Source organism: Trichogramma pretiosum, unplaced genomic scaffold (assembly GCF_000599845.2).
Source record: "Trichogramma pretiosum strain Unisexual culture from Peru unplaced genomic scaffold, Tpre_2.0 scaffold167, whole genome shotgun sequence".
Taxonomy (NCBI): domain Eukaryota; kingdom Metazoa; phylum Arthropoda; class Insecta; order Hymenoptera; family Trichogrammatidae; genus Trichogramma; species Trichogramma pretiosum.
Window position 1 is genome coordinate 44,607 of NW_019641603.1, and position 26,522 is coordinate 71,128.

General features: G+C 42.4%; 3 protein-coding genes across 6 annotated transcripts; 2 read left to right on the top strand and 1 right to left on the bottom strand.

Moving 5' to 3' along the window:
• Nucleotides 1-1,199: 1,199 nt before the first annotated feature.
• On the top strand, nucleotides 1,200-5,631 carry LOC106651988 (G-protein-signaling modulator 2). Of its 4 annotated transcripts, none has more exons than XM_014370707.2 (3): nucleotides 1,200-1,775; nucleotides 2,290-2,392; nucleotides 2,463-5,631. In XM_014370707.2, exon 3 carries the CDS (start codon nucleotides 2,482-2,484, stop codon nucleotides 4,327-4,329), a length of 1,848 nt encoding a protein of 615 aa, XP_014226193.1. In that variant the 5' UTR covers nucleotides 1,200-1,775; nucleotides 2,290-2,392; nucleotides 2,463-2,481; the 3' UTR covers nucleotides 4,330-5,631. The 4 variants fall into 4 exon arrangements, with proteins under 4 accessions (XP_014226193.1, XP_014226216.1, XP_014226201.1 ...); XM_014370730.2 differs by lacking the exon at nucleotides 1,200-1,775 and adding an exon at nucleotides 1,817-1,856; XM_014370715.2 differs by lacking the exon at nucleotides 1,200-1,775 and adding an exon at nucleotides 1,966-2,071.
• A 422-nt stretch (nucleotides 5,632-6,053) lies between these two features.
• Nucleotides 6,054-9,724, bottom strand: LOC106652028. Its single transcript, XM_014370756.2, has 2 exons — nucleotides 8,483-9,724; nucleotides 6,054-7,680 (listed from the first exon to the last, which is right to left on the bottom strand). The coding sequence occupies exons 1-2, from the start codon at nucleotides 9,528-9,530 to the stop codon at nucleotides 6,461-6,463; spliced, it is 2,268 nt and encodes a 755-aa protein (XP_014226242.1). The 5' UTR covers nucleotides 9,531-9,724; the 3' UTR covers nucleotides 6,054-6,460.
• A 6,206-nt stretch (nucleotides 9,725-15,930) lies between these two features.
• Nucleotides 15,931-24,703, top strand: LOC106652035 (integrator complex subunit 6). Its single transcript, XM_014370777.2, has 9 exons — nucleotides 15,931-17,065; nucleotides 17,229-17,375; nucleotides 17,594-17,671; nucleotides 18,803-19,042; nucleotides 19,129-19,449; nucleotides 19,738-20,379; nucleotides 20,466-20,726; nucleotides 20,826-22,230; nucleotides 22,470-24,703. The coding sequence occupies exons 2-9, from the start codon at nucleotides 17,259-17,261 to the stop codon at nucleotides 22,688-22,690; spliced, it is 3,285 nt and encodes a 1,094-aa protein (XP_014226263.1). The 5' UTR covers nucleotides 15,931-17,065; nucleotides 17,229-17,258; the 3' UTR covers nucleotides 22,691-24,703.
• Nucleotides 24,704-26,522: the final 1,819 nt, after the last annotated feature.

Genomic DNA, 26,522 nt, shown 5'->3' on the forward strand with positions numbered 1-26,522 from the left:
CGATTTATATGCACAAATTAAAACTGACTGTCTCAGCTCTACTGTCCCTAACATAGAAATTAGTTTAAGAATATTTTTAAGTTTGATGATCACTAATTGTAGCGGAGAACGTTCATTTTCAACGTTGAAACTAATTAAAAATGAACGAAGAAGTACTATGACTCAATCAAGATTGAATAGCTTATCACTAATGTGCATAGAATCCGATCTATTAGAAGAAATAGATTTTAATGACACTATTTCTAATTTTTCTGCGAAAAAATCCAGAAAAAAAATTCTGTAAGCTAATCAATAATAAAAGAAAATTATAAAAATCAAATATTTTACATTTCATTTCGTTCTAATTTAGTGGGATCCTTGTCGATTTGGTTACTTGGGTTACTTTCTACCAAATCTATCTTCATGGCGCCCCCTGACCCTTTGGCGCCCCTGGGCTCGGGCCCACTTGGCCCGCCCCTAAAGACGGTACTATAACCCTGACGATGACTCATTTGGCAAAGTCGATACAGCGAGATGTCTTCCTTCGCCATAATGCCTTTCAAATTTTTTACTTCATTTTTGAAGCGCGATCAGTCGAATGGAGAGCAGTCGATTGCTCGTTGTCGCGTTTATTCGGATTCTGCTCCAGTGTACTCCAGTAAGACTCGTAGGACTTGAACTCGTCGGTACTTGGCGGTGAGGTGCAGCGGCGAGTATCGAACAACGGCTCAGTGGGAACATTCATTTTGTTGCTCTCAATAGCTGGTAAAAATTTTAGCTAATTTCCCGGAAAACGTGTTTGAAAATTTCAAGCCGAGAAAACGGGTGTAAATTTCAAACACGTTTTCCGGGAAATCTGGTCGGTGGAATGAGCTAAAATTTTTACCAGCTATTGAGAGCAACAAAATGAAGGTTTCCATAGAGCCGTTTTTCGATATTCGATTTAGAAAAAAATACATAAATAAAACACATTTTTCGACTCTGTGGGGTACAGACCACCTATCGTGAAATTGTATCGCAAATTTTCGAAGTCCGAGTATTGAACTCGGCGGGTGTACATTCTAAATAAACATCTCGCCGACACATAACTGCCATGTCAACAGTAAATATATTATGCCCGAATCTCGTCGATACAAACGCGAACTGCCGCAGCAGCAACCGTCAATACTTATGTACATATACATTTTAGTTTGCATTCATGAATTCGCAGGAGAGCCGTGAGCGTGAGCGCGCGCGCGCAGTAAAATCCTAACGTTCGGACTTTTTTGTGTTAAAATATATAACGGACACTTGGACAGACTCCGAGTGATTCCACACACGTCGACTCTGCACCCACACAAAGTTACTATATACTCTCGACATTTATCGTATGTGTATGTGTGCATGTGCTGCCTGCCAGATGTATGTGCGTATATACTATATATATATGCCCCAACCAGCAGAACTGCGAGAACTTTTATCGTTAACGCGCGCGCGGGAGGGTTAATGACTCACTCGTAATATACACAGCAGCAGCAGCAGCAGCAGTCCTGAGGAATTGCACTTCTCTCGTTCTATACGTTCGTTTGTGCGTGAGTGAGTGTGTTTGTGCTTACACAATATAAATAAGTATATCCGCCCTCTCTGCCTGCCTGCCTGCCTCTCGTTCACTCTCGCCGAGGCATATATATATTATTCCAAAAGGGTGGAGCTGCAGTTCGATCATCCTGGAAGCTGCCGTCCTTTGAAAAAACAAAACATCGTCTTCTGGGTCTGTTTGAAAGATCTAAAAGAGAGAGAGAAGAAAACATTGTCGTGTAAGTCGCATCATCAATGCACGGCGTTCTAAGCGCCAATTTTTATTCAAATCCCCCTACACACCGACTGCGTGGTGCATGGTGAGTTGATTTGCGCGGGTTTCTCAATGTGTGTGTGTGTGTGTGTGTGTGTGTGTGTGTGTGTGTGTGTGTGTGTGTGTGCAAGTTTTAATAAACAAATAGATGCGTATCACGCAGTGCCATTGAGATAGAAAATTATTTTCCTCGTTCAGTAGTAATTTCGCTGGATAGCTCTGTATTATGCTTGCATATAGACGAGTTTGCAGAGGATGTAGGTCAGTGGTCGTACACATGCAGGGGTGACAAGTGGTTGTTGAGCGTTGCTGTTGCTGTTTGTCGAGATGCACAAATTTTCAGACGCAATTAAACGCAGTCGTTGTTGATATTTCGCTTGATTAAACACTTTATATACTAATTTTTGTTTGTTTACCTTATTGTAAGTGTTAATAGTTTTCTTGACAAGAAGTAGTAAATAATATTTTTCTGATTATAGGTATTTCAACAACTTGATTACATTTGTGCTGTAAACTTGGTGCTAGTGCAATTTCATAGAGTTCAAGATATTAGAAAGAAATCATTGTCATTCAATTGACTCAGTGAGTACATTGAATAATCTAATAAACCAGTGGTAATGAACACTTATCTCATAATATTTATTCTTTATAGGTTGTATAAGTTCCCAAGCATGTCGTCAAAGGCAAATTCTGAGGCTCTGCCTGTTCAGGCCCAATCGAGCAGCAGTGATACAAATATGTGTCTGGAATTAGCCCTGGAGGGTGAAAGTTTATGCAAAGCCGGTGATTGCAGGTCTGGAGTTGCATTCTTCCAAGCAGCCATACAAGCTGGTACAGATGACCTGCGTACACTCAGTGCCATTTACAGCCAGCTAGGCAACGCTTATTTCTACCTCGGCGATTATGTATCAGCTATGCAATACCACAAGCATGACCTTACTTTAGCCAGATCTATGGGTGATAAACTTGGTGAAGCCAAATCTAGTGGCAATTTAGGTAACACATTGAAAGTCATGGGCAAGTTTGATGAAGCTATGATCTGTTGTAAACGTCATTTGGAGATTTCACGTGAGATTGGTGACAAGCTTAGCGAAGGTCGGGCATTGTACAATCTTGGTAATGTTTACCATGCAAAAGGCAAACAGCATGGCAGAATAGGACACCAAGGTCCAGGTGAATACTCTCAAGAAGTTAAGGAGTGCTTGCAGCAAGCTGTAAAGTACTATCAAGAAAACCTCGAGCTGATGAAAGAATTAGGTGATTCCGCAGCTCAGGGTAGAGCATGTGGCAATCTTGGTAATACTTATTACCTCTTGGGTGACTTTCAAAAAGCTATTTTCTATCATAATGAAAGACTTAAAATTGCTCGCGAATTTGGTGAAAAAGCTGCAGAGAGAAGAGCCAACAGTAATCTTGGCAATTCTCACATTTTTTTGGGTGAATTTGAGAAAGCAGCTCAACATTACAGACGTACCCTTGTTCTGGCTCAAGAGCTCGGTGACCAAGCTTTTGAAGCCCAAGCATGCTATTCTCTTGGAAATACTTACACTTTATTAAGAGATTATCCTGCAGCCATAGAATATCATCTACGTCATCTACTCATAGCACAGCAATTGAAGGACCGAGTTGGTGAAGGTCGTGCTTGTTGGTCGTTAGGTAATGCATACTCAGCTATGGGCAACAACGAGCAAGCATTATATTATGCCAAACAGCATCTTTCTATATCCAAAGAACTAGGTGATACAATGGGCCAAGCTACAGCTCAAATGAATGTTGTTGACTTACAGAAAGTACTGGGCATCGAAAAAGTAGATGATGACAAGAAAAATTTACTTAATGCCGCTACAACAAACATCAACTCTTCCTCTCCAGGCAGATATAGACTAAGGAGAAAAAGTATGGATAATCTAGACCTAATGAAATTAACTCCGGATGCCAAAGGCAAAATTAAAGAAACAAACGAGCCCTTCCGTATCAAAGGTGGAAACAATCCTCAAGCAGAAGAAAAAAAAGAGGACGACGAAGACAACTTCTTCGATCTTCTATCCAGGTGCCAGTCCGGACGTATGGACGATCAGCGATGCGATCTTCGCCTCAACCGAGCGAGCGAAAACAACAGAAACGCCAACCAGAATAATCCTACCGAAAAAGACGAGGAAGACCTCATGCAACTCATCGCCGGCATGCAGAGCAAACGAATGGACGAGCAGCGCGTGACGTTACCCTATCTGCCCGGGCTCAACACGAATCGAAATCGAGAAAACAATCCATCCGAAGACGACGCTTTCCTCGAGATGTTAGCCAGGTGCCAAAGCTCCCGACTGGAGGATCAACGCAGCCCACTGCCGAACTGTCCGGTTCTCAACGACGTCGACGAACAGGAGTCTCACCACCAGAACAATGAAAACGCCTCATCGGCCAACGCGACGGTGCCCGAAGAGGATCTCTTCAATCTCATTCAAAGGCTGCAAGCCGGTCGTATGGAGGATCAGCGTGCTAAAGGTCCCAATCGTAGCTAAATGTATAAAGACAAAAAAAAACTCGTTACGTTAACACTTCTCGAATGAGCTTGGATATGACTTAGTCAAGAAAAAAAGAAAAACAACTCAACTCAATCATTGTAATCTTCCGGTTCTCCAAGATAGGCTATTATGATATTTGCAAAGTAGAATTTTCTATATGTATACGTACCGAGGAATAGCCAAGTTTTTTGACTGCTAACGTTCAACTAATTGCAAAAAAATACTACGGATAATAATCATTGAAAACTGACTGATTCAAGCACTGTTAATAAAAAATAGTGATATATTTTCTGATTGTGATATTACGACTGTCAGTGCACAATATTGCTCTATGAATTGTAAACGAGAATTTTTTTTTTCGCCAGATCATTGATTTGCATTTTTTCAATTAAACAGATTTTCGATAGGTACCGTGCAAACGCGTTGACTCGAAAACATTATCGTATATTTTATAGCTGTAAATTGAATGGAGAGACTCAAGGAATTTTAAAAATAATCAAATGACACGAAACACGCTTAACACGTAGATTATAGATAGTCGCTGTAAGTGAATTGTGTTTCAAGAGCGTAGAATTGTATTGTAAGAATTTTTCTGTTGATTTAACGGAGAAAAACAATCACTAAAAGAAACATAACTCTGAAGTACCTTACGAACTTTTCAAATGATTATCGACATCTAGCTAAAAGTTTTTGTCAAAAAAAAAAAGAAAGAAGAAGAAGAAATGTTACGATATGCAAGTATATACACTCGAGTTGATGATTTTTCCAGTATTCAATAAATATATACCTGTAACCGAGGTACACCGTAATCTAGGTCTGTGGTGGTGTACTTCGGCCAAGAAGAAAAAGTATTATGAACGTGCACAAAGATAGGTTCTCTTTTTATTAAAAAACGAAATTTTAGATTCGAACAAAGTAAGGGTGGTGCGTGCAGAAATTTTTTTGTAAATAAAGCTACTGTACATAGGACAACGTTATAACCGCGCTGAATTCATTGCAGAACTTAGAGATTTATGTAAGAAAAAAAAAACAAATAAATTATTTACTCGTCTAGAGCATAAATATTATATTATATCTTAGCATTCAGTAGAAAAAAAGGCGCCAATGTTGAGACGCGTATTCGTATAAGATAAATCATAATTATATACTCATATACTCGACACCTGTAGCTTCCTCCGATTGTAGATCGACGCTCTGTCTTCTGATTATTCAAATTAAAAGTGCTGTAGGAAGTGCGAGGACATTGTGAACAATTTTTTTTTTTTTTTTCATTCGTTTATGACGTAAACAAAAAAAAAATGTAAAGAATCGATTATCTTGGCCTAGATAAGACTTAGGCAATATTTATAATTTCTATAGAGATAATGACAGATGAATGTATATTGTTTATATATTTTCCATGTGTTGCCATTTGTAAGCGTAAAATTTCGATTTACGCAATAATTAATACCGAATCGGAGAGATTACCCGTCTTTTAGCGATTAGATTCGTAGACACGCGTCAAGTGCTTTCATTACTTATTTTTATACACTCGAATAATTTTCTCTCTCCTCCCTCGCAATTTTATTTCTTGTCATTCCAGATGAAAACAAAAACTGTACGTGTAAAAATTGTAATGAGTTCGATTAGAAAAAAAAAATAAAATAAAATAAACGACATTACAATTGTTATAAAAATTCAATTTATTTCGACTCAGATTCGAAAGAAACGTTGTATTTTTTAACATATATATATCAATCAATCATCAACCAACGCACGCGCATATATATAATGTACAAAATTTATAGTAAAAACGGGGGGATTACGCGATCTTTTCATCATTATGAAAAAAATGCTATAGCCCCTTTATTGACCCCTTCTCACTTTGAACCTATCGACTTGACGAAGGCGTATATGATACACCGAGATTATACATATACGCATCTCAAAGCTTATACTACAAACTGTCCATTCGTACAAAAGATAACATCAGGCTTTTATAACTAATAACAATAATAATAATGATATTAAAAATTTCCCCAATTTTAATATCATTATTTTGTTTCTTTTTTCGTACTTATATCATCGCATTGTACAATAATTTGTGTATCATGCAACATATACAAAATTATTCACAAAAAAAAAGCACTCAAAGGAAGTGTTTGGTGGCTCTGGCCACGTTCAGTATATCCTCGGGCGCGAGGTGGCCGACTATCTCGCGACACACCAAGTCGGGCAGTCCACGATAGGGCGCCAAGAGGCCCAGGAGCCTCGCGCCCAGCCTCGCGGCGAAACGCTTGAGCAGACACTTGGCCACGTGGGCCTCGATGTAGCCCCCGGACCTGGGATACATGGTGTAGAAGATGCGCTTCCTCAGCACCTCCTGGGCGCAGGGATGATCCAGCCAGGCGATGTGGCGCGGCTCGATGCCCTCCTCGGGCGCCAGGCCCAGCAGCTCGTGCAGTCTGCGGCCGTCGCCGATCGGCACGTTCTTCGTGTACTCCATCTCCGTGTTGAGCGCGGCGATGTCGTCGCGCAGAAATTCCACGCGATCCGGCCCCGACTGCAAACGATTGAAGAGGTCGACGAGGTAGCGATAGACGCGCTGGGGCATCTTGAGGCCGAAGCTGTGCAGACCGATGGGCACGTGGATGGCCCGCAGCACGCGGCCGGTCAAGTACGACCTGGTGGGCGGGTCGCGATCGCCCAGCTCCTGGATCTCGCGGGCTCGCGCGTCGAAGTAGGCCCTGATCTCGCGCTCGCTGCCCAATTGCAGCACGCTGGACACGCGCTCGCGATAGCCGGCCTCGAGTCGCTCGGGGCTCAGCAATGCCTCGAGCACTCTCGACTCCTGGCGCTCGTCCCACTGGTGACCTCGCACCTGCGCCAGCTCCATCAGGTCCAGCACGTTGAAGCAGAAGTCCAGGTAAGGCCGATTCTTTATCGTGCCGAGATCCAGCCGAAAATCCGTCCAGTCCTCGACGACTCCCGCCTGCATCAGCGAGTCCATCGCCCAGAAGTTCAGTCTGTTGCAGGCCAGCTGCATCGGACTCGTCAGTCTCGAGTCGAGGGCCGCCGTATCCGCCCCGAGGCTCAGCAGATAGCCGACCATGCCCGACGAGCAGTCCTCCTCCTCGGGCTGTCCGCTCTCCCGATTGAATCGCGTTATCTTGACGACTTGGTGCAGGGCCGTGGAGCCATTGAGATTGGCCGCGTTGACCCGGGCGCCCCGCGCCAACAGCATCGCCAGGCCGTAGTGGTGCAGTGGACCGAGGCTCGGTGTGCCGAGCAACTCGTGGAGGGCCGTGTTGCCGTGGCGATCTCGCGCCTCCAGCTGTCGGGGACCCGTCGGATGGCCCAGCAGTTCGCCTAAAATTTCAAGGCTTGAAAGTTATTAATAAAAAAAAAACATTGATTTGTCGATTTAATTAATGATTAAAAACCAATTTTTAATTAAACTCAGGATTAATTAAGAATTAAAAATCTGTTGTTAATTGAATCTCAATAAAATTGAATTTAAAACAATTAAATTCTTCGAAAAGCTTTATTTCTGTCTGGTTGTTTCGGAAACCCCCTAAATGGATTAAGAAAAAATACGTGAAATACGGTTCCGATTGGAAATTTTCTCATCTTTCTGAATGTGAGTTCAGATTTTCTGAAAAATTGTTATTTTCTCCAGAAAATTCAAATAACAAACTTTCAACATAAAGTATCTGCAAGACAGTTTTTTTAAAAATTTTCAAATAGTCTAGATCAAAAGCTGAGAATATTTCCTACATCGTGTTTCTCATTAATTTTTTCAAAGTGCGTTTAAGAGATTTTCCAACGCGTTAGAAATGATGCAATTTTATCTATAATTTTTTTGGCGTAAAAAGTCTGCTGTAAGTACACCTCTTTTCAATCTGGTGGCAAATAAAATTAGTCCAGGGTGTCGAAGCCCCGACTAACCCAAAATACTCCGTCGAAAATTAAACTTTCTGAATAATATAATTGTTCCATTTTAAATAATAATTGAAGATTTAATTAAGAATTAGAGAGTAATTCTTAATTAAGCCTAATTGAATCAGGAATTACTTTTTTAATTCTCAATTAAAACTGAGTCGAATCAATGATTAATTTTTTAATCATCCATCAAATCCGAAAGTAATGTGCAAAAATTCGCAAGCCCTGCCTAAAATACGTAATTTCATCGCGTCCTCCAGGGGCGGCAGCGGCTCGGCGAAGCGGGCGCACAGGCAGTGCAGCGGCGTCCTCGCCCACTCGCGGTCGGCCAGGCTGGGATCGGCGCCCCTCGCCAGCAGCAGCCTCGCGGCCTCCCAGCGAAATTCCCTCACGGCGCAGTGCAGCGGTGTCGTGCCCGGCGGACCTACCCGCAGATTCGGATCGGCGCCCGCGTCCAACAGAGCCCCGATCAAGCGGCAATTACCCGTCGAGGCCGCGACGTGCAGATGGCTCAGGCCGGTGCGCGGATCGGCCGGATTCGCGCGCGGATCGCAGCGCGCCAGCAGCAGCTCCAACAGTCGCGCCGGTATAACGTCGCGCGTCGATTCGGCCGCGGCCAGGTGTACGACGGTCGTCGTCCCCGAGGTCTGATCCAGCGGGACGATTCGCGTCAGGGGACAGCGAGCCATCCACTCGACGAGGCCCGGATCGCGATCCATTACGGCTCGCTTCAGCATCCAATTGCAGATCCAGTCGAAGCGATCTTTCGTGGGTTGGATCTTCTCGCCGTAGAAACGCGCCAAGACTCGCTGATACGACAACGATCGATCCCGCTGATCGCTCGCCGTCCTCCAGGCCTGCTGCTTGAGGCTCGCGTAGACTCGGAGCAGTCGCTCTCTCGTGATTGGGCCCGCTGCCGCCGCCTGCCGATTCGACAATAACGATCTCCTCCTGCTGCTGCTCTTCAATTTCTTGGCGATCGGCTTCCTGAGCATCAGCAGCACGTAGTCGTACTTTTTGTCGGTGCGCTTGGACACCACGACTATCTTCTTCCTCTTGTTGCCGGTCCAGCGCTGCTGCTTCTGCAGCTGCCTACGGGCCTCCTCGATTATCGCGCCGATTTTTAGATCGGCGCTTCGCTTGTGCTGTCTCCTGCCGATGCTCTTTTCGTCGTTGTTATTGTTATTGTTGTGGAGCACCGAATCGTCGTTGTACTTGATCCTCTTGGTCGCCTCGATGGCGATGTCCACCGAGGACTGCTGCAGCTTTCGCTTCATTTTCTTCTTCTCGAGGGCACAAAATTTTTTCGGCGCCGGATCTACACACACGCTACAACACGCGATCACTCGCTCGGTGTGTTACGTGTTTACGTATACACACGCACGAAGTAGGCGACGAGCTTACTACTTACTTACTGCTGCTGCTACTACGACTGATCTCGTCAAGTATGTACGATCGTTTGTAAAGAGAGAAAATTTTCGGGCCTGTGTGTGATACTTTGGAAATGTGTTAATTCGGAAAATGACCGGGATGATTGTACACAATACATATACATAAACTCGGGTATCCGTGCGGCTGTAGTCGCCAGCTGATCGACAATGACAGTTATAGACGTGATAATTAAAATGGGATTATTTTCACATTTTGCATCGATGAGTCATTTAGAAACGAGTAAAATATTTGTTTATTGCGAAAAAAGTCGAATTTTATCTCGAGTCAATTCTCTCATTTTTCATCATTTATTCGCCCTTATCTTGTCCGTATTACTTTTTATCTTGTTACGGTGACATACCTATAAGATTCTGAAACGAAAATCTGAACTACGTATTGGATTTATGAAAATTCGATTTTTCGACATCACAACTGTTTACTCGTAGAAGTGGATGTACCTATCATTTTTCATCTCCTGCTCGCAACGTTCCCACATGTATCCGGCAATCCCTTTTCAAGTACTGCATCATTTTCTCTTGGCGTGAGCCAAAAAAAAAAAAAAAAAAAAAAACAAAAAAAAAAAGGAAAAAAAGNAAAAAAAAAAACTTGACTCGCTCGGAGCACCTAGTATATCTCGTACGAGTGTAACTCGAGAGAGATACAAACCGAGCGAATAGCGAGAAAAAAAATGAAAAAAGAGCGTTTAACTCCTTTGTGGGATTTTATTCTACAGTTACATCATTCATTCACTAGGGTTTTAATTGTAGAATTGAATGGTTAACTTTTGAAAATTTGCTCTTTTACTTTTCCGAATTTATCGGTAAAGCGACAGGCTCGGTTTTATCATTATCTCTTTCGTCTTGCTCGCGAACTGAACCGGAAATAAAATGCTTGACCGATGGGAAGCTGCGAACTCGACAAATCACAATTGAATTTTATACAAAAAATTGTAATATCTTCACTCGTTGCACGAAAATCTCTTGCATCACAGTCCACGCGCGCACACTGTCTATCCATAAAGAAAGTGAATGCGCGGACAAAGCCACGAGAAATAAAAGTGACTAGAGCCATGTGTCGTAATAGTGGAAATTATTCAATTTGGTTCAAAGATTATAAAATGCGTTTGTACTTGAATCCAGCGGGGTAGGGGTCGCTCGTGTGCACGAAAATACACGGCAATAATCACAATGATACATGGGTAGGCGTAGGCGGCGCCCCTACTTCGCTGCGTTTACAGCATCGATCGATTTTTCGATCGTTCGAGTAACTAGCTCGATGGTTTATCGAGAGTGTATTTAATCCATAGATGACTGGTCACAATACACAATTAGATTTTTTTTCTTCGAACGATCGGGTGCTTATTAGTCATAAAAAAATCTAAATTAATCTAAATAAAAAATAAATAAATAAAAACCTGAAAATATGCTTACTTCTATTACCTAGCTTTAGCGCCTGAAGCCATCGAGCAGGAAAAAAAATATATACATAAAAAACGACGCACTCGATATTATATCGTCGCCCCAGCGCAGGAAGGTATCTATTTCCAAGCTGTAGCAAGAAGGATACTTACTCGCGCGCAGAGGCAAAAAGGTATCTATCTCGAGCGCAGCGGCAAAAAGGTATCTAATTCGAGCGAGAAGCAAAAAAGTAGCTTATTCAAACGAAGTGGCAAGAAAGTTTTGACGCGCCGAATTTAGGTTGGCAACGGAGCCGTAAATGATAAAATTTTGTTTCAACATGCAACATTCAACATTTAATTCAAAGCTATGTAAAGCCGATAACTTCTACTTTCCTTTCATAACATACAATGTTCTCCATAAGTGGCAAATTGAGTCGAAATCATGGTGAGATTGATTTGTTTGCTCGCATTACAAATGGATGAAAATCATTACACTAGCTCAATCGTTTTTTTCTCTTTTTTGCTCTAATACAAAGCACAATTTTATCATTTACGGCTGCGTTGCCAACCTAAATTCGGCGCGTCAAAACTTTCTTGCCACTTCGTTTGAATAAGCTACTTTTTTGCTTCTCGCTCGAATTAGATACCTTTTTGCCGCTGCGCTCGAGTTAGATACCTTTTTGCCTCTGCGCGCGAGTAAGTATCCTTCTTGCTGCAGCTTGGAAATAGATACCTTCCTGCGCTGGGGCGACGATATGCACGTGTTTAGGTAATACACGGTCGTAAACCGCGTGCGACGCTTAGCATATTAAATGAAAATTTCAGCGACGCGTCGCGTCCGCGAATATAATATAACGAGAAAAAACAGGAGTTGAAAATTGTGTCTTTCAAGATTCCACCTAATATATAATGTAAAATTCGCACGAAGGAAGAATTAAGGACACGAGCTGACTGCTATGTAGTGCTCCTATTGTTATTATTATTATTATTATTATTATTATTATTGTATGCCATATATACACTATAGAACTGCGCGCAATCGGGTCAATCGGCTAAAAATATATGAAATATCAGAGTGGAAAATTACATTGCGCACCACCCACCCCTGCGGTGGTTAAAATAATGTGTAATGTGTATAGGTATATAGGAGGTGCTCGTCGCAGAGCGGGCGGGAGAATTTCGCTCGCGATAAGAAAGAAAGCTTGCGCAGCTTCATTATGTATACACGTGATACGTATATATATGGATTGTAAAAATAAAAAAAAAAGCTACGTTAATCACGCACAGTTATAATGTAATACACGAGCGTGAGCGAGGTATACGTTTTTACGTATTAATTCATGTTTGAAAATTGCGTGCAAAGTACCGAGAGAGAGAGAGCGCAACGCCGCAGATTTCCGAGTCTTAATTTTATAACGTTATTACATATCTGTCAAGCGCAGAAAAAGTTATAAGAAGCTCTCACTACCGCACGGTATCGAACCGTATGTAAGCATGTATACCTATTCGGTGCATGTTTAAGAGTCGATGGAGACAAACAAAAAATGAAAATAAATATACTCTGCTGCATTACAATAACTATCAGGCCTCTAATTATTTCTATCTGTGGACGTCAATGTCATTAAGAAGTCGATTCCTTGTTCATCTTTAATTATCGAAAAAATTCAGATCCTAATAAGCCGCGCAAAAAACCAAACAAACAAACGTATGCATATCAGGCGCAGCGACACGCGTCACGAGTCGCGTTATTTATATACCTAATTGAGTATATTATGAACCTCGAGCTGTGTGTGGTGAGTGCGACAAAAATATACAAAAAAAACTTGGCGTTGTTAGAAAGTAGTCTTGCTGCACCGCAGAGAATCGAGAAAATAAGTACATATAATGTAAGTCGGTGCAGTGCACTCGGTTCGCGCGTCCGACCAGCAATGAGGGACTCTGTCAACGAAGCGGAGCCTATTTATACTCGCATCCCAGCGCGCTGCCTCCATATATAATACCTGCAGTCTCTCTGTATAAGTGTGAAAGAAGTGGAGGGGAGATAAATTGAAGAGCCCGACAGTTTACCCTGTATGGATGTAAAACGTAAACGAAGCGTAGTTAGGGCGACCCGTGTGTATAGCATACCCAGCAATAATAACAATGGTGCACAGACTAGCATGGACAGAGCCCCTCATTCGCTCTGTTTATGAGTTTTCTGCTTGGAACCGTCAATTTACATTCATGGTATACATTTATATTCGAGGTTGACATAAACTTCGGATTCGCGTCGTGATAGAGAGAGAGACATCCGAGAGAGAAAGAGATTATAGGCAGCAGCAGCAGAGGATGCCCCAAAAGCCGTCGCAAAAACTTGTATCTATATAGTAAACGCCGTGTATGCGGCTGCTCCTAATATAAGATTTTTCTCTTTTATTAAAAGGCCACACTGTGCGTGTTACATAAAAGTTCGTTCATTGCTTCGAGAAAAAAGCGCATTATTATTCATATGCGCTGCGTCGACCTGCTGCACAGGACCTGTCATGAACGAAAGAGAAGCTCCGAACTTTGTGTGCCTCGTACACTTTATAAATGTATACGTTTATATTTCTGTGTACAATATGCACCTCGTCCGCATCCACCCACACCCACACAAACGCACACAGAGACACTCATATATAGGCAGAGATAATACAAATTTATACATGTGTGATCTATGTTATAGACACGATGATAAGTCGAATTGCGGAGCAGCAGCGAGTATTATATGGCCTACAAGTACACAAGTCTGCGGCACTGTTCTCTCTCTCTCTCTCTCTCTCTCTCTCTTCTTGTCTATATGTGTGTGTATGTGTGTATACGAGGAGAATCGACACACACACGTACGAACTACGAGCGTGATACGCCGAGGTGCGCAAGCGTGCGAAAACGCAAGAAAGATATATAGTTATAAAACATGTTATATTGAAGCAGCAGCAGCAGCAGCAGCACTCGTGAGTGTAGCGATACAGTATATCCTATATAGTCACGAGAAAGAGAGACAGAGAGAGAGAGAGAGAGAGAGAGAGAGAGAAGAAGCGAGAACGAGATAGGTGCATGGCACATACTTTGCGCTGCTGCGACGCAACAACGTAATTAATAGATCGACCATTTAACGCTTTATCATATATATATGCCTCGTGTGTGAGTGTGTGAGTGTGTCCGCACTGACCATTGTGTATGCGATATGATACTATTATTATTATTATTGTATGAAATGCATCCCGCGCAAGATGCGTTGCTCTGCACACACGCAGACACAGAAACACATAGAGAATATAATATATATTCGAAGCTCGAGCTGCACCTCTCGCAACGTATATAATATGCATCCCGAGGTTCTCTCGTTATTCTATTCTTCATGCTGCACCGCCGCAACTTCGACTTTTTACTTCGGCGAAGTATATTGTATATACCTACGGCCATAACGCCGCGCAGCACAGCACTAGCAGCTACCTACTCTCTGCTTCGGACTCGGAAAATATAGCTATGCTGCTACGCGCGATATGAAGTTCTGTGCGGCGCACCGTGTGTGTGCGTGTGTACGTTACATTGAGCTATTTGCACACTGAGAACGATATGCCCATACGTGTATTTATACACGCGTCATTAGAGTTAATTTCGCAGCTCGGCACATCGATGAGCTTTATCGACGTTTTTTTATAGAGTACATGTATCGAGTGAACGTTCATCGAGGCCTATGAAACTCGTTCGTAGATAGGAAAGATAGCCGAGATGTCCCGTTTGTTCGTGAATTATGCTACACGATATTTCCGAAAAACCAAAAAGTCTCTTTGGGAAGCAGCAGCAGCGGCGGCTTTGGCCCAGGCGCATTCCGCATCGTATCGTCCGGAGGATATCGCTATACGACATAGTGGAGAGAGAAAGAGAGAGAGAGAGAAACGGAGATTATCATTCTCGAATCGAAGCTACTATATTGAGTTCGGTGGAGACGTAGCTTTACCCGTACGAAGACGATGATACCTACGCGCTGCCTTGGATGTAGGATTGATACAATGTTATTTGGGCTCCGAGTCGAAAGGCTCGTCCTCGAGAACAGGTATAGGACTTTTGACGAGGTGCGTGGTTTTCCTCGATAAACAATCTCTCAACTCTGGAACAACAACAAAAAACATGGGACTATCGTAAAACGAGCTTTACATCTGCACACACACACACACACACTCAAACGTACACGACGTCCAACTCGTAACTCCGTATCGTGGTATTAGTTATAGTAGCGCAAAGGCATTGTAAAACGTAAGTGTGCGTGTCTGCAGTATATGCGTGTACCATCGCACACACCATTGCACGATATCGCACACGTATACACAGAAAAGCAGCACTCGCTGCTGCTGCTGCTGCAGCGATATATGTGTCGCTCAGGCACAGCGGAGCCGAGAGGAGGGAGGGGGAGTGTTAAGGGTTTCTTCAACAAGAAGTCGTCGTGCCGCTCGTGTGTCTATGTGTGTGTGTGTGTGTCTGTAATACATACAAATTCAACACACAACCTCGAGCCTCTAGATCTACGCTTCTGCTTCTCCCTCCCTCGCACTCCGCCACCTCTACCCAACCGTTTTCTCCATCGTCGTCGCGTTTGTAGCGCGCAGCAGAGGCATAGCAGCAGCGCGAATATTTCTCTAATACACACATATACACGAGACGCTATCCTTGTGTGCGCGTGTGTTTTCGTGCAAATATATACATACTCGCGCACCACCGATGTGTGTGTGTGTGTGTGTGGCGCGGCGATCAACCAGCAGCACTAGCAGCGTTTCGAGCTGCCGCGACGACGGCCAGACCGACGGCATTTGAGCCGCTGACTTAGCGCAGGCAACATCGACGGTCGCGTCGCGCATATAGCCCGTGCCCAACAGCAGCAGTAGTGTACATCCCGCTCAGCTGTAGCAAATATATATAGACATATAGAGTCCGCGCGATATATACCTTGCGTTGTATATACATAGGTATACTTTTGACGTTTATATATATATCTACCGAAAGCTCGTCGTCGGTCGCCGCGCGCAGCCAGCATTGCTCCGAAAGAGAGGGATATACAGGAGACTTCTCTCCTTCCTTCTCTCTCTCGTACGCTTGTCGGTATTATATTCTGCTAGACCAGCAGCTGTGTTACTCCTATCTCTCTCTAACTCAAGCAGCAGCAGCAGCAGCAGAGCTGCGCGACTTGTTTGTGTCGTCCGCCGACCCGTCGTTAGTGTGTGTGTGTGTTTGTATACATCCATACATACGCATTACACACGAACGCATACAACTCGCGCGCAAGCGCTCTGTCGACCAGAAACCGCCAATCTCCTCGCTACTCCGCATTGTGTGCGAATTTCGTTTCGCGCACGCACCACAATAAGCCGAGGTTAGGTTCTGTCATTTACTACAGAGAGAGAGTAGAGAGAGTAGAGTAGAGTTGTAGCAAGCACGTCGTGCGCTCCGACTGCATGGTTACAGCAGTACAGCAACATTTAAAGCATAAAAGAATAATCGAAAGCTGAAAAAGTGACATCGACACTCTGGACGACGAAAATTGTTCAACAGCAGAAATCATAACCGTTTTGTGAGCATTAATAACCAGTGATCGGCACGTTGTGACGTATCGGCAGCACGCATTATAGCCAAGCAGTAGAGCAGCAGCAGCAGCAAGTGAAATCTCATTTCTCAGGAGTGGGGCTAATAGCATTTTCATATAAAAAGTGTCGGAATCAAGAGAAAGACAGAGACAGACATATATATATAGAGAGAGACGGTACGATCAAGTACGAGGAAGAACGAAGAGGAAGGTGGGAGGTAACAGAAAATTGGCTCTGTGCTCTGCTTGTGCTAAGCAGGGAAGAGAGAGAGCAGCAGCAGCGAGTTCAGTACGGGCGCTGACACGATGGGCAGACGTTTCCCAATTATAATCGAAAAGCAGCAGAGAGCACTCGATGCCGGTACTGGCGAAATCCAGCCAAGGTAAAACACACGAACTCACTGAGCAAAAAATAAAGAGAGAGAAAAAAAAAAGTAAAAAAGAGAAAACATTTTTTATAAAAAAAAATTTAAAAAAAAACTCGCGGATAATCTATACAAAATTGAGGATATTATCAATTTTACTCATATCAAGTATATTATTCAGGTTGTGTATGTGAGCAAAAGAATCGCAAACATGACCATCATTGTATTTCTCGTTGATACATCAGCATCGATGAATCAGAGGGCCTACCTGGGAGGTAGGCCAACGCTGCTCGATGTGGCCAAGAGCGCAGTGGAGACCTTTGTCAAGGTAAGAACAATATCTCAATGAAACTTGTAACAATTGTAATAAAAAAGCTGCCAATTATATGTAATAAAGTCATTAGTGTTAATGATAACTTGTGTTCAATTGATGTGATCAAATGGAGGTTCTTTTGTTTATATGTTACCTATCAAAAATGTATATATCATATGTACTTTGAAAACATTCATGTACCTTGGATTCATGTAAACTACATTGTGTTACAGATAAGGCAAAGGTCACAAGACAGTCGTGGAGATCGATATATGCTTCTAACATTTGAAGATACTCCGAACAACATAAAGGTACACTCACTACTATTTTACTTCCATAGCTTTACTAATTCTGTTTTTCAGATCTCAATCTCAGATGGCTTGAGATTTGGAGGAAAGCTCACGACGAATTTAACATGAAACCTATGATGAAATGATACTTTTTAATGCTTAGAACAAAAAAGACGAATGAATGTAGGCCCCCCTCCGACATTTCACCAACACACACCGATGACTACAATGTTTTTTGAATGAAAAACTTGAGGGGTTTTTGTAACCCCTTAAAAAATGAATGATATTCTATATGAACAATGTCAATACTTCCAGCAATGCAAATTCAACAGAAATGCTCAAACTATGATTTTACAAAAGTTTGGTGCATTAGTTCGAGCTGAAATGAATTTTTTGCAAGAATATTGGCAGACATGTGAATTCAAACAATTCTACAAAAATATTGTAAGTCAAACCACGAAATTGCTCCATAAAAAAAAAACACGTTTTTTTCAAAACGTGGAGTAATGATTTGTATGGATGAACTATATTCATTCCGATGATTTGGGTGAAGAGCATTGAAAAAATTATCACTTCTTCATAAGTTTTCTTATTTTCGTTATTTTCCTTTTTAAAAAAAAAACGTTAAAATAACATTACATAATTTATCCTCGGTCAAGCACAATAATTTATCTCGCGTATCTTTTGCACGTTCTTATCGCGTTGAAAAAAAAAAAAAAATACTTCCAGATGCAGCGACGTCTTCCTTACCGACCGAGCTTCCTTTCTAATTTTTTTTCTTTCTTTTTTTGTAATCGATATCCGTTCGCAGTTATAAATATCCAAAAACGAGATATTTTTACACTCCATCGCGCGCATAATTTAGCTACGATCAGTAATACAATCGATTTACGTCAAAGGAGTCAATGGTGCTCTCTGCGATGTCGAAAGTTGCACACAAATGCAAACACATACACACAGACGCGCTTCCGAGTACGAACCTATCCCGATACATAATTGGCGTCGCTCCAAAATGTAGGACGCTCGCGCGCGCTCGTTTAAAAAAAAAACAACAACAAAATAATGTAAAGAAAAGGAAACGTTAGACGAGCATAATAATTGATGCGCTCTCTTTCTCTTTGTTTTATGCACGCGCGCGCCACTGCACAACAGGCCGGTTGGAAAGAGAATCTCAACACGTTCATGAACGAGTTGAAGAATCTGTCCTGCGTCGGTCTCACGAACATGGGCGCGGCGCTGAAGAACGCCTTCGACGTGCTGAATCTGAATCGGATGCAGACCGGCATCGACACCTACGGACAGGGCCGCTGTCCGTTCTACCTCGAGCCGTCGGTCATCGTGGTCATCACCGACGGCGGCAAGTACACCAACGCCAACGGAATTCATCCGGACGTGAGTCGAGATCGATATCGCCCTCGAATGCCCAATGATGAATTTTTCCAACTCATTCGTTTGATTCTTTTTTTTTTTTTTTTTAGTTCACTTTACCCATGAACGTGCTGATACCCGGCTCGGAGCTGACCAAGGAGCCCTTCCGCTGGGACCAGAGGCTGTTCTCGCTCGTGCTCCGACTCACGGGCACTCCGGCCGTCGAGCGAGACACGGGCCTCGTGCCGTCGGACCTGTCGCCCATCGACGCCATGTGCGAGGTTACCGGCGGCCGCTCCTACTGCATCACGTCGCATCGCATGATGATGCAGGTCATCGACTCGCTCGTGCAAAAGGTTCAGGCGGGCGTGGTCATTCACTTCGAGAAATTCGGTCCGGATCCGCAACCCGTGGCGTTGGCGCAGAACGAGGTAATGCCCTCGGGTGGTGGTGTCGGTGTCAGTGTCGGTGTCGGTGTCGTCGGTGTCCAGCAGCACTGCGGCGGCGACGACGACGAGCACGACGATGATGCGATTGGTCATACTCCCAACGGGGTGGTGAGTATCCATCATCGAAACAAAGTCTCGTCGTGATCTCTGTCTTTAAGCCGACGGAGCTGCAGCAAGCACACACCCTTTATTTTTTACTTTTTTTTTTTTTACACTCGATTCGTCGAGCTTTCCGGATGATTCTAACGACGTTTCGTTTTTTCTCGATAGGCGCCTCGAAATCCAGCCTATCCGAACGCACCAGGGCTAGGGCCAGTGGCAGCGGGAGCAGCACCAGGAGCACCGCCACAAGCTCTAGCAGTTCCGGGGCCAGCCGGTCCCATCCTTAACAACAATCAGTTCAACAACAACACGGCGTGGCACTCGTGTCGAAAACTCATCTACGTGCAGAAGACGGCGAGCAAGGGATACGCCGTGGGCTACTGGCCCATACCCGAGAGCTTCTGGCCGGATCCCGTGGCCAATTCGCTGCCGGCCAGATCGGCGCATCCGGTCGTCAAATTTTCTTGTGTAAGCCAGGAGCCGCTCGTCATCGAGAATCTGCCCTTCGACAAGTACGAGCTCGAGCCGAGCCCGTTGACGCAGTACATACTGGCGAGAAAGCAGCCGACGGTCTGCTGGCAGGTCTTCGTCGCCAACTCGTTCAAGTCCAGCGACGTCAGCCATCCGTTCGGCTATCTCAAGGCCAGCACCAAGCTCGACTGCGTCAATCTGTTCGTCATGCCTTACAATTACCCGATGCTACTTCCAATGCTAGAGGACCTGTTCAAGGTGCACAGAGGCAAACCCACGCTCGAGTGGAGAGCCGCGTGGAACAATTATATGAAGATAATGCCTTCGTACTACGTACCCGTGAGTTTGAATTCTCGCTTTCGCAAAAAAAGCAAAGACAGAAATACTAACAATCCGTTTTTTTTTTTTTTTTTGATTTCGTGCAGCCAATGAGAAGAGCCTTGATCAAGATGAACGCGCCGGGACCATTGATACAGTCCCTGTTGCCCGACAATATGGACAATTCGCTGTCCTACAACGTGAGCAATTACCTGAAGCGTCTGAAGAACACGGCGAAGAACGAGTTTGACCGGCTCTGCTCCAAAGTCAGCGAGCTGACGCTCAGCAAGAGCTTGACGAACCCGGGATCCAGCGCGGTTATCGAGGGTCTGCGCGTGACGTCGCGCACCACACTGAAAAAAGATCTGGTGAGTACAGCGCGATTTTCCTTCGGGACTCTCTTACCACCATCTTCAAAAACCATCGTATTATTATTATTATTATTATTATTATCTTAATTTCAACAGCTGAGCAACGAATTGCGTCTAGAATTGAGCAAGTATCAGGACTTCGCGGTCGGCCTGGTCAAGAATCGCCAGCAGCAGAGGGGAGCGCAGAGCTACCGCAACGCTTTCGACATACCGAGGAAGGCTCTGCTCGACCAGGTGATCAGGATGCGCGCCAACTTTCTCCAGCCGGCGCTACAGTACACCAAGCTGCTGGACGACGACTACGTGCACTCCATGCCGGTGGCGCAGATGGGCAACTATCAAGAGTATCTGAAGCGCTCGACGCCGCCCCTCAAGGAGATCGAATCTCAACCTGTCCGGCAGCACATGTTCGGCAATCCCTTCAAAATCGACAAAAGAATGATGGTGGACGAAGCCGATATGGAGCCGGACAAGTCGAAATCGAGGAATCAGGACGACTTACAGAAGGGTCAGAAACGACCGGCGTCCGATCTTTCGCCGGCGGGGGCAGCGATTCGCCCCAAGCGCAAACCGGGACCGCTAGCGAGAGACTTCACCCTGCGAAGGCCGTCGATGTGCTCGTCGACCTCGAGTTCGCCCGCCAGTTCGCCGTCGAGCTCGCCCATTCCCTGGAGAGACGAGATCATGTTCCCGTCGTCGCCACCCACCTCGCCGCCGGCTCTTCATCCACCCTTCGTCGTGCCGAGCATCAACAACGTCAACAGATATCCGAATTCCGTTAACTCAGTGCCTAACGCCGCCTCGTACGGTCCCATGATGATGGCGCCGATGACGAGCAGCAGCAGCAACAACAACGCGAATCTGCTGCAACACTCGCCACTGGTGAACGGCACCCTGGGCATGCTCAACAACGTCGCCGCTGCCCTCGAAGGCGGCAACGGCAACAACGGTGATATTAGTGGTGGTGTCGGTGTCGGTGGTGGTGTTGTGTTGAGCAATCACGTCGACGCGAAGAAGTGCGCCAACAAAAGTGACGGGGCGAATAATTTTATGATGAACAACATTAACAGTAGAGGCATCATCGCCAACAAGACTGAAATGAGTCGAGTCGAGTCGAGGCGGGTCGACGGACAGTTGATGTACGACGTCGCCAGTGCGGTGAGACTCGAGGCCGAACTCGAGGGTGTTACGAGCAACGTCAAATCTATTATCGGAACCGGTAATACGAGTAGTTACAATAGTAGTAGTGGTGCTGGTGGTGCCGGTGGAGTGGTGGGTGCCAGAAGTTACAGTGCTAACAAGTCGGCGTCGTCGTTGAGGGCCAATCACGTGGACGAGAGGGCACCAGCGTCGTCGCAGTCGCCGCTGATCCTGCCTAGGGCTGCCGACGTCAAGCTAGAAAAGGACAGGCCGCTGTCGAAGAGCAAGCTCGAGAGCATCAGGCAGCACAACAAGGACGTGATGGCCGAGGTGTACAAAGCCGTGCGGCGGCAAAGAACGAGTGAGTACCCTTTTTTTATTGTTGTTATTATTTATCTCTTTCGTGAAATCTGCTTTACCGACTTAACTATTAAACTTGTGACCCGAAACATATAGCTTTAAAATTTAAAGCTCGGGTGTCGCAACTCCTCCCAATTACTTGCGTTAAATAAAAAAAAAAAAAAAAAAAAATTGATACACAATCTTTAAACCTAAAAGTATTTTAACATGTGCCGAACGATATTTATCAAACTGTTTCAGATTTTACCGAGCTGCTTTCTTACTTGTACACGATTCACGGCGATCTCGAGACCAGAGTGTCTTTTTTGCGTAATGTAGCGAGCGAGCTGAGGCGCTTCAAGAGGCGCCAGCTCGCCGACGAGGTTGAAGAGTACACCAAGAAGGTCGAAAGGGAGACGAACGGTTATACCGTCGTTGGGAACAAACCAGTATTCAATGGGACCGCCAAGATAAGGTCCTAAACGGTTTGACGAGGCCTTGCTAGTTGTTGTTGTTGGTTTTTTTGCCTTTAAAAAGACAGTCGTTCGAGGGAGAGAAAAAAATAACGATGATCGCGTCTTTCTCTCGTTGACCACATATCACACCACATGGGAGAGAGTATCTACGATCGAAGACAAGAACGATCAATGTTCCCCTTATTTTTTATGTACAGTCGCAAAAACCACGAAAAATGGGGTAAAATAGCCAGCTGACTAATTGATCGATACTTGTCAAAAAAAAAATCTTGTTATAGTTCGTAATTATTTTTTCTTCTCGAAGAATCGTAGCATGTAAGACTTCAAATTTACAATTGTACAACTGAATCAATCATTTTCTAACGATGATCGTACGTAGTTGACACAGCGGTAGACTTTATTACGATAAGCTCATGAGAGAAATTAGAATTAAAATTTAGGTATTTATTTAAAATTGATATTAGACAGATAAGAGAATTATATTATTTAATTGGCACGGATACCGATCAACAAAAAAATGAAAAAGTATCTGTTTTGACTTGGAGGAAAATACTGCTGCATATTTTACAATGTATATTACTAAATTGAATAGTGTAAAAAGTAACCAAGCCCTGAGAGCATTCATTTTTTGCGAGATGTCTGTTCTTGAGAAAATTAAAGTTTTTTTTTAAATAAAAGCCATCATGCTTGATAAATGAGTTTCTCACGAAATTATGATTGAAAAAATGAAATCAAAAACTTTTATAACAATATCAAACGTCTTGCTTTTTTTGAATCATAACAAAATGAATCATGGATTTAAAGTTAAAAAATCGTTCTCTGTTCTCCGTAAAAATTTTGAAATCAATTATAATCGTTAGAAGGTTTCGTTATTTATACGTTTTTAAAATTGACTTTTACGATGACGTTCTTGAAACCTTGATTTTTTAAAAATCCTAATGAGAATCGTCGTTTTAAATTTGTTATCATTGCAAAATTCTTGCGCAATGCGACGTGTCGACACGCATGTTATTGTTAATTTTTGAGATCTTTGAAGCGTGAAAGGCAGTTTTACAAAACAAATGAATTTACACACTAAATGAATTGAATGTACACTAATTTTTTTTTGTTTTTTTTTTTTACCTAAAATTTTGATTCAGTTTGTAAATACGATAGAATTCTCGAAATCAAAACTCGAGATAATAAATCAATGGAATACCTTCCGATAACGGTACAAAACAAAAATTGTAGACCAGGCTAAATTATGTTTATGAATTTTTCCCTGGGCGTAAACGAGACGTCGAATTTACAACATACGCTTACCGGCTGTTTAACTATTTAGCCGTTTACTTTAAGTTCCACTAAGTGCGATTCTCGTTGTTGTAAGTTGATGAATAAATTACATGAGAGAGTCGCGAGGGGACGTAGAAAAAAGAAGATTATTATTGTTAAATTATTATAATGATTGTTATCACAACGATCACTACCTACGATTATGAATACTTTTAGTACTATTACCATTGCCGCTTTTAAGCTTTACATAAAATTATTATCACAATTATAGCCTCTAAAAATTTATTTTGGAAAATTGGGAACTTGCATAGTGATTATTATTTTTTTAAGAATTGTTCGATTTGATTGTCAATTCCAAAAACGAATTGAATTATATATAACGATATATGTGCAAGTGCCCAAAATGACGATGTATTTTAGAATTACGAAAAGAAATTCATTTAAAAAAGTAATGAAGTTAAACGATGTAAAGTATTGTACATTTTTGTATTATATAGATACGTTTAAACTGTAGATGATGAATATATGTAAATAAATGTGTAATGATTCAAACATATTCCAAGCACCATAGTCAACAATTTGCTTTTGAGCTTGTCTTTTTCATTCGTGAACTCTTCATTTCATTATTTTTTTTTTTTTTTCGTTGCATTATTTTCATTTTAAAGACTTCCTATACTGCCTCTATAAATAATTTTTCTACTTATTTTTTTTTTTGAAATACCACAACGTGCGTACGATAATGAATGATAATACAAAACTTGATATTCAGCACAACGTTTCTTACTTACCTTAAAATCATAGCATTCGAGACGAATGTGTGTGTTTTTTTTTTAAGTACCTAATCATGTGAATGCATAATTAAAGGTTAATCCTGTGTACATAAAACTCCTGAAACAGGATGGTAAATTTTTATATCAATTTACACGATATTACTGCTAAGGAGAGCTTAAATCAAAGCTTAATTATGCATAGAAATGATGACGATATATATTTTTTTAGCATAGTTTTCACACTAGTCTACAAAAGTGCCAAGCAATCATCGATATAAATCATTGCTGATTACTTTTACGATTTTGAAAGATGCGAACGACATTCGGGCCAGTAATAAAATAATTATAAGACTTTGGAATTACCATTATTTCTTATCAAGTTCCTCTCGCTTTTCGACGCAGCCGCGTTCGCATCTTTCCCCGACCTTTTTTTTCCTTTATTTTTTTCACTATACGAGAGCCAAATAAAGTAAGGGTGTCGAGTCCTTTCAAAAAAAACCTTTCAAAGCCTAAGATAACAAAATTGTAAAGTGAATGGAACGAATAGAGCAGGTCGAGTCATTCGCGATTGGTATATTTTCACGCGTTGGTCGGTTCGCAAGAGACACACATGTATGCTAGTAAAATAAAATTTTTCAAGTATCGAATAAACTTTATAGATTTCGTAAAAAAAAAGGATCTCCTATTCGATTCGTTTGCTGTGATAAAGATTGGCTCTGCACGATCATATACGCATTGATCGTGTAGCTGACGATTACATATTATAAAAATATATAAATATTATATATGAATAAAGAATATGCATAAATAAATTGTATACATTTTTTAAGTTTTATTGTATATAAAAATTATACAAAAGTCGTTTTTGCGACGTGCGATCGATGCGCACGTGGCCTGTGTATTATAATAATAATAACGAAAATAAAAAGAACCTCTGTGAGACGTTTCCTTTTTACTTTTATATTTATACTTTTTTGCAAATATGCTGTGCAGATGTGCAAAAAGAAAAAGATATATAAAAAAGAAAAAAAATAAAATAAAATAAAATAAAATACATTTTACAATTATCGACTTCTGGTTATCATTTACCCTTTTGTACCCATTTTTAAATTCAAAACGTTGCGAATCTTATAAAACTCACGGATAATAACTCGTTAAATGGCTTTTAATAGCGAATGCGTAGTGGCCCGAATTGGCAATCGCATGGCCAAAACGACGCGTCGTTTTAGATTTTGCGCAAAACATTTTCGTTCAATCAGAGATAAATTAATTCCATGAGTTATTAAAATTGAATTCTGATCTATGACGTCAAACCTGAAGACGGAAGAACGCGCGTCAACATCGACCTGATACGAGAAGAATCGATAATTGACTCGAGCGACTCGAGTTCTCTTTGTAAAGCGAAAAAAAAAAAATTGAGTATATGATAATTAGGCGTCGACATTTTCAAAGATTTGTCGAGCTTTTGGAAAGAAGAAGATTGGTGATTTTAATGATATTTGTAAGCTTTTTTCACTTGTGTTTATTTACAGATTAATATTCCTTTCAGTAATCACCAATAAATTACTATAAATAAAACATTAAGCTGCCTACCTTGTTGATATAACAATTGTATTAAATATAATATTTAAACCACAGTTTCGAGTCTATTGAACCTAAAATAGTTTGACGTAGCTCCGATTAACACATTATTATACCAATAATTTATATGTTGCACTATTTTCAATTGTTATGGTGTTGTCTTAAATTAGAGGGTTTCTTTTAAAAAATATGTTATAATAAGTCAATATCTCATC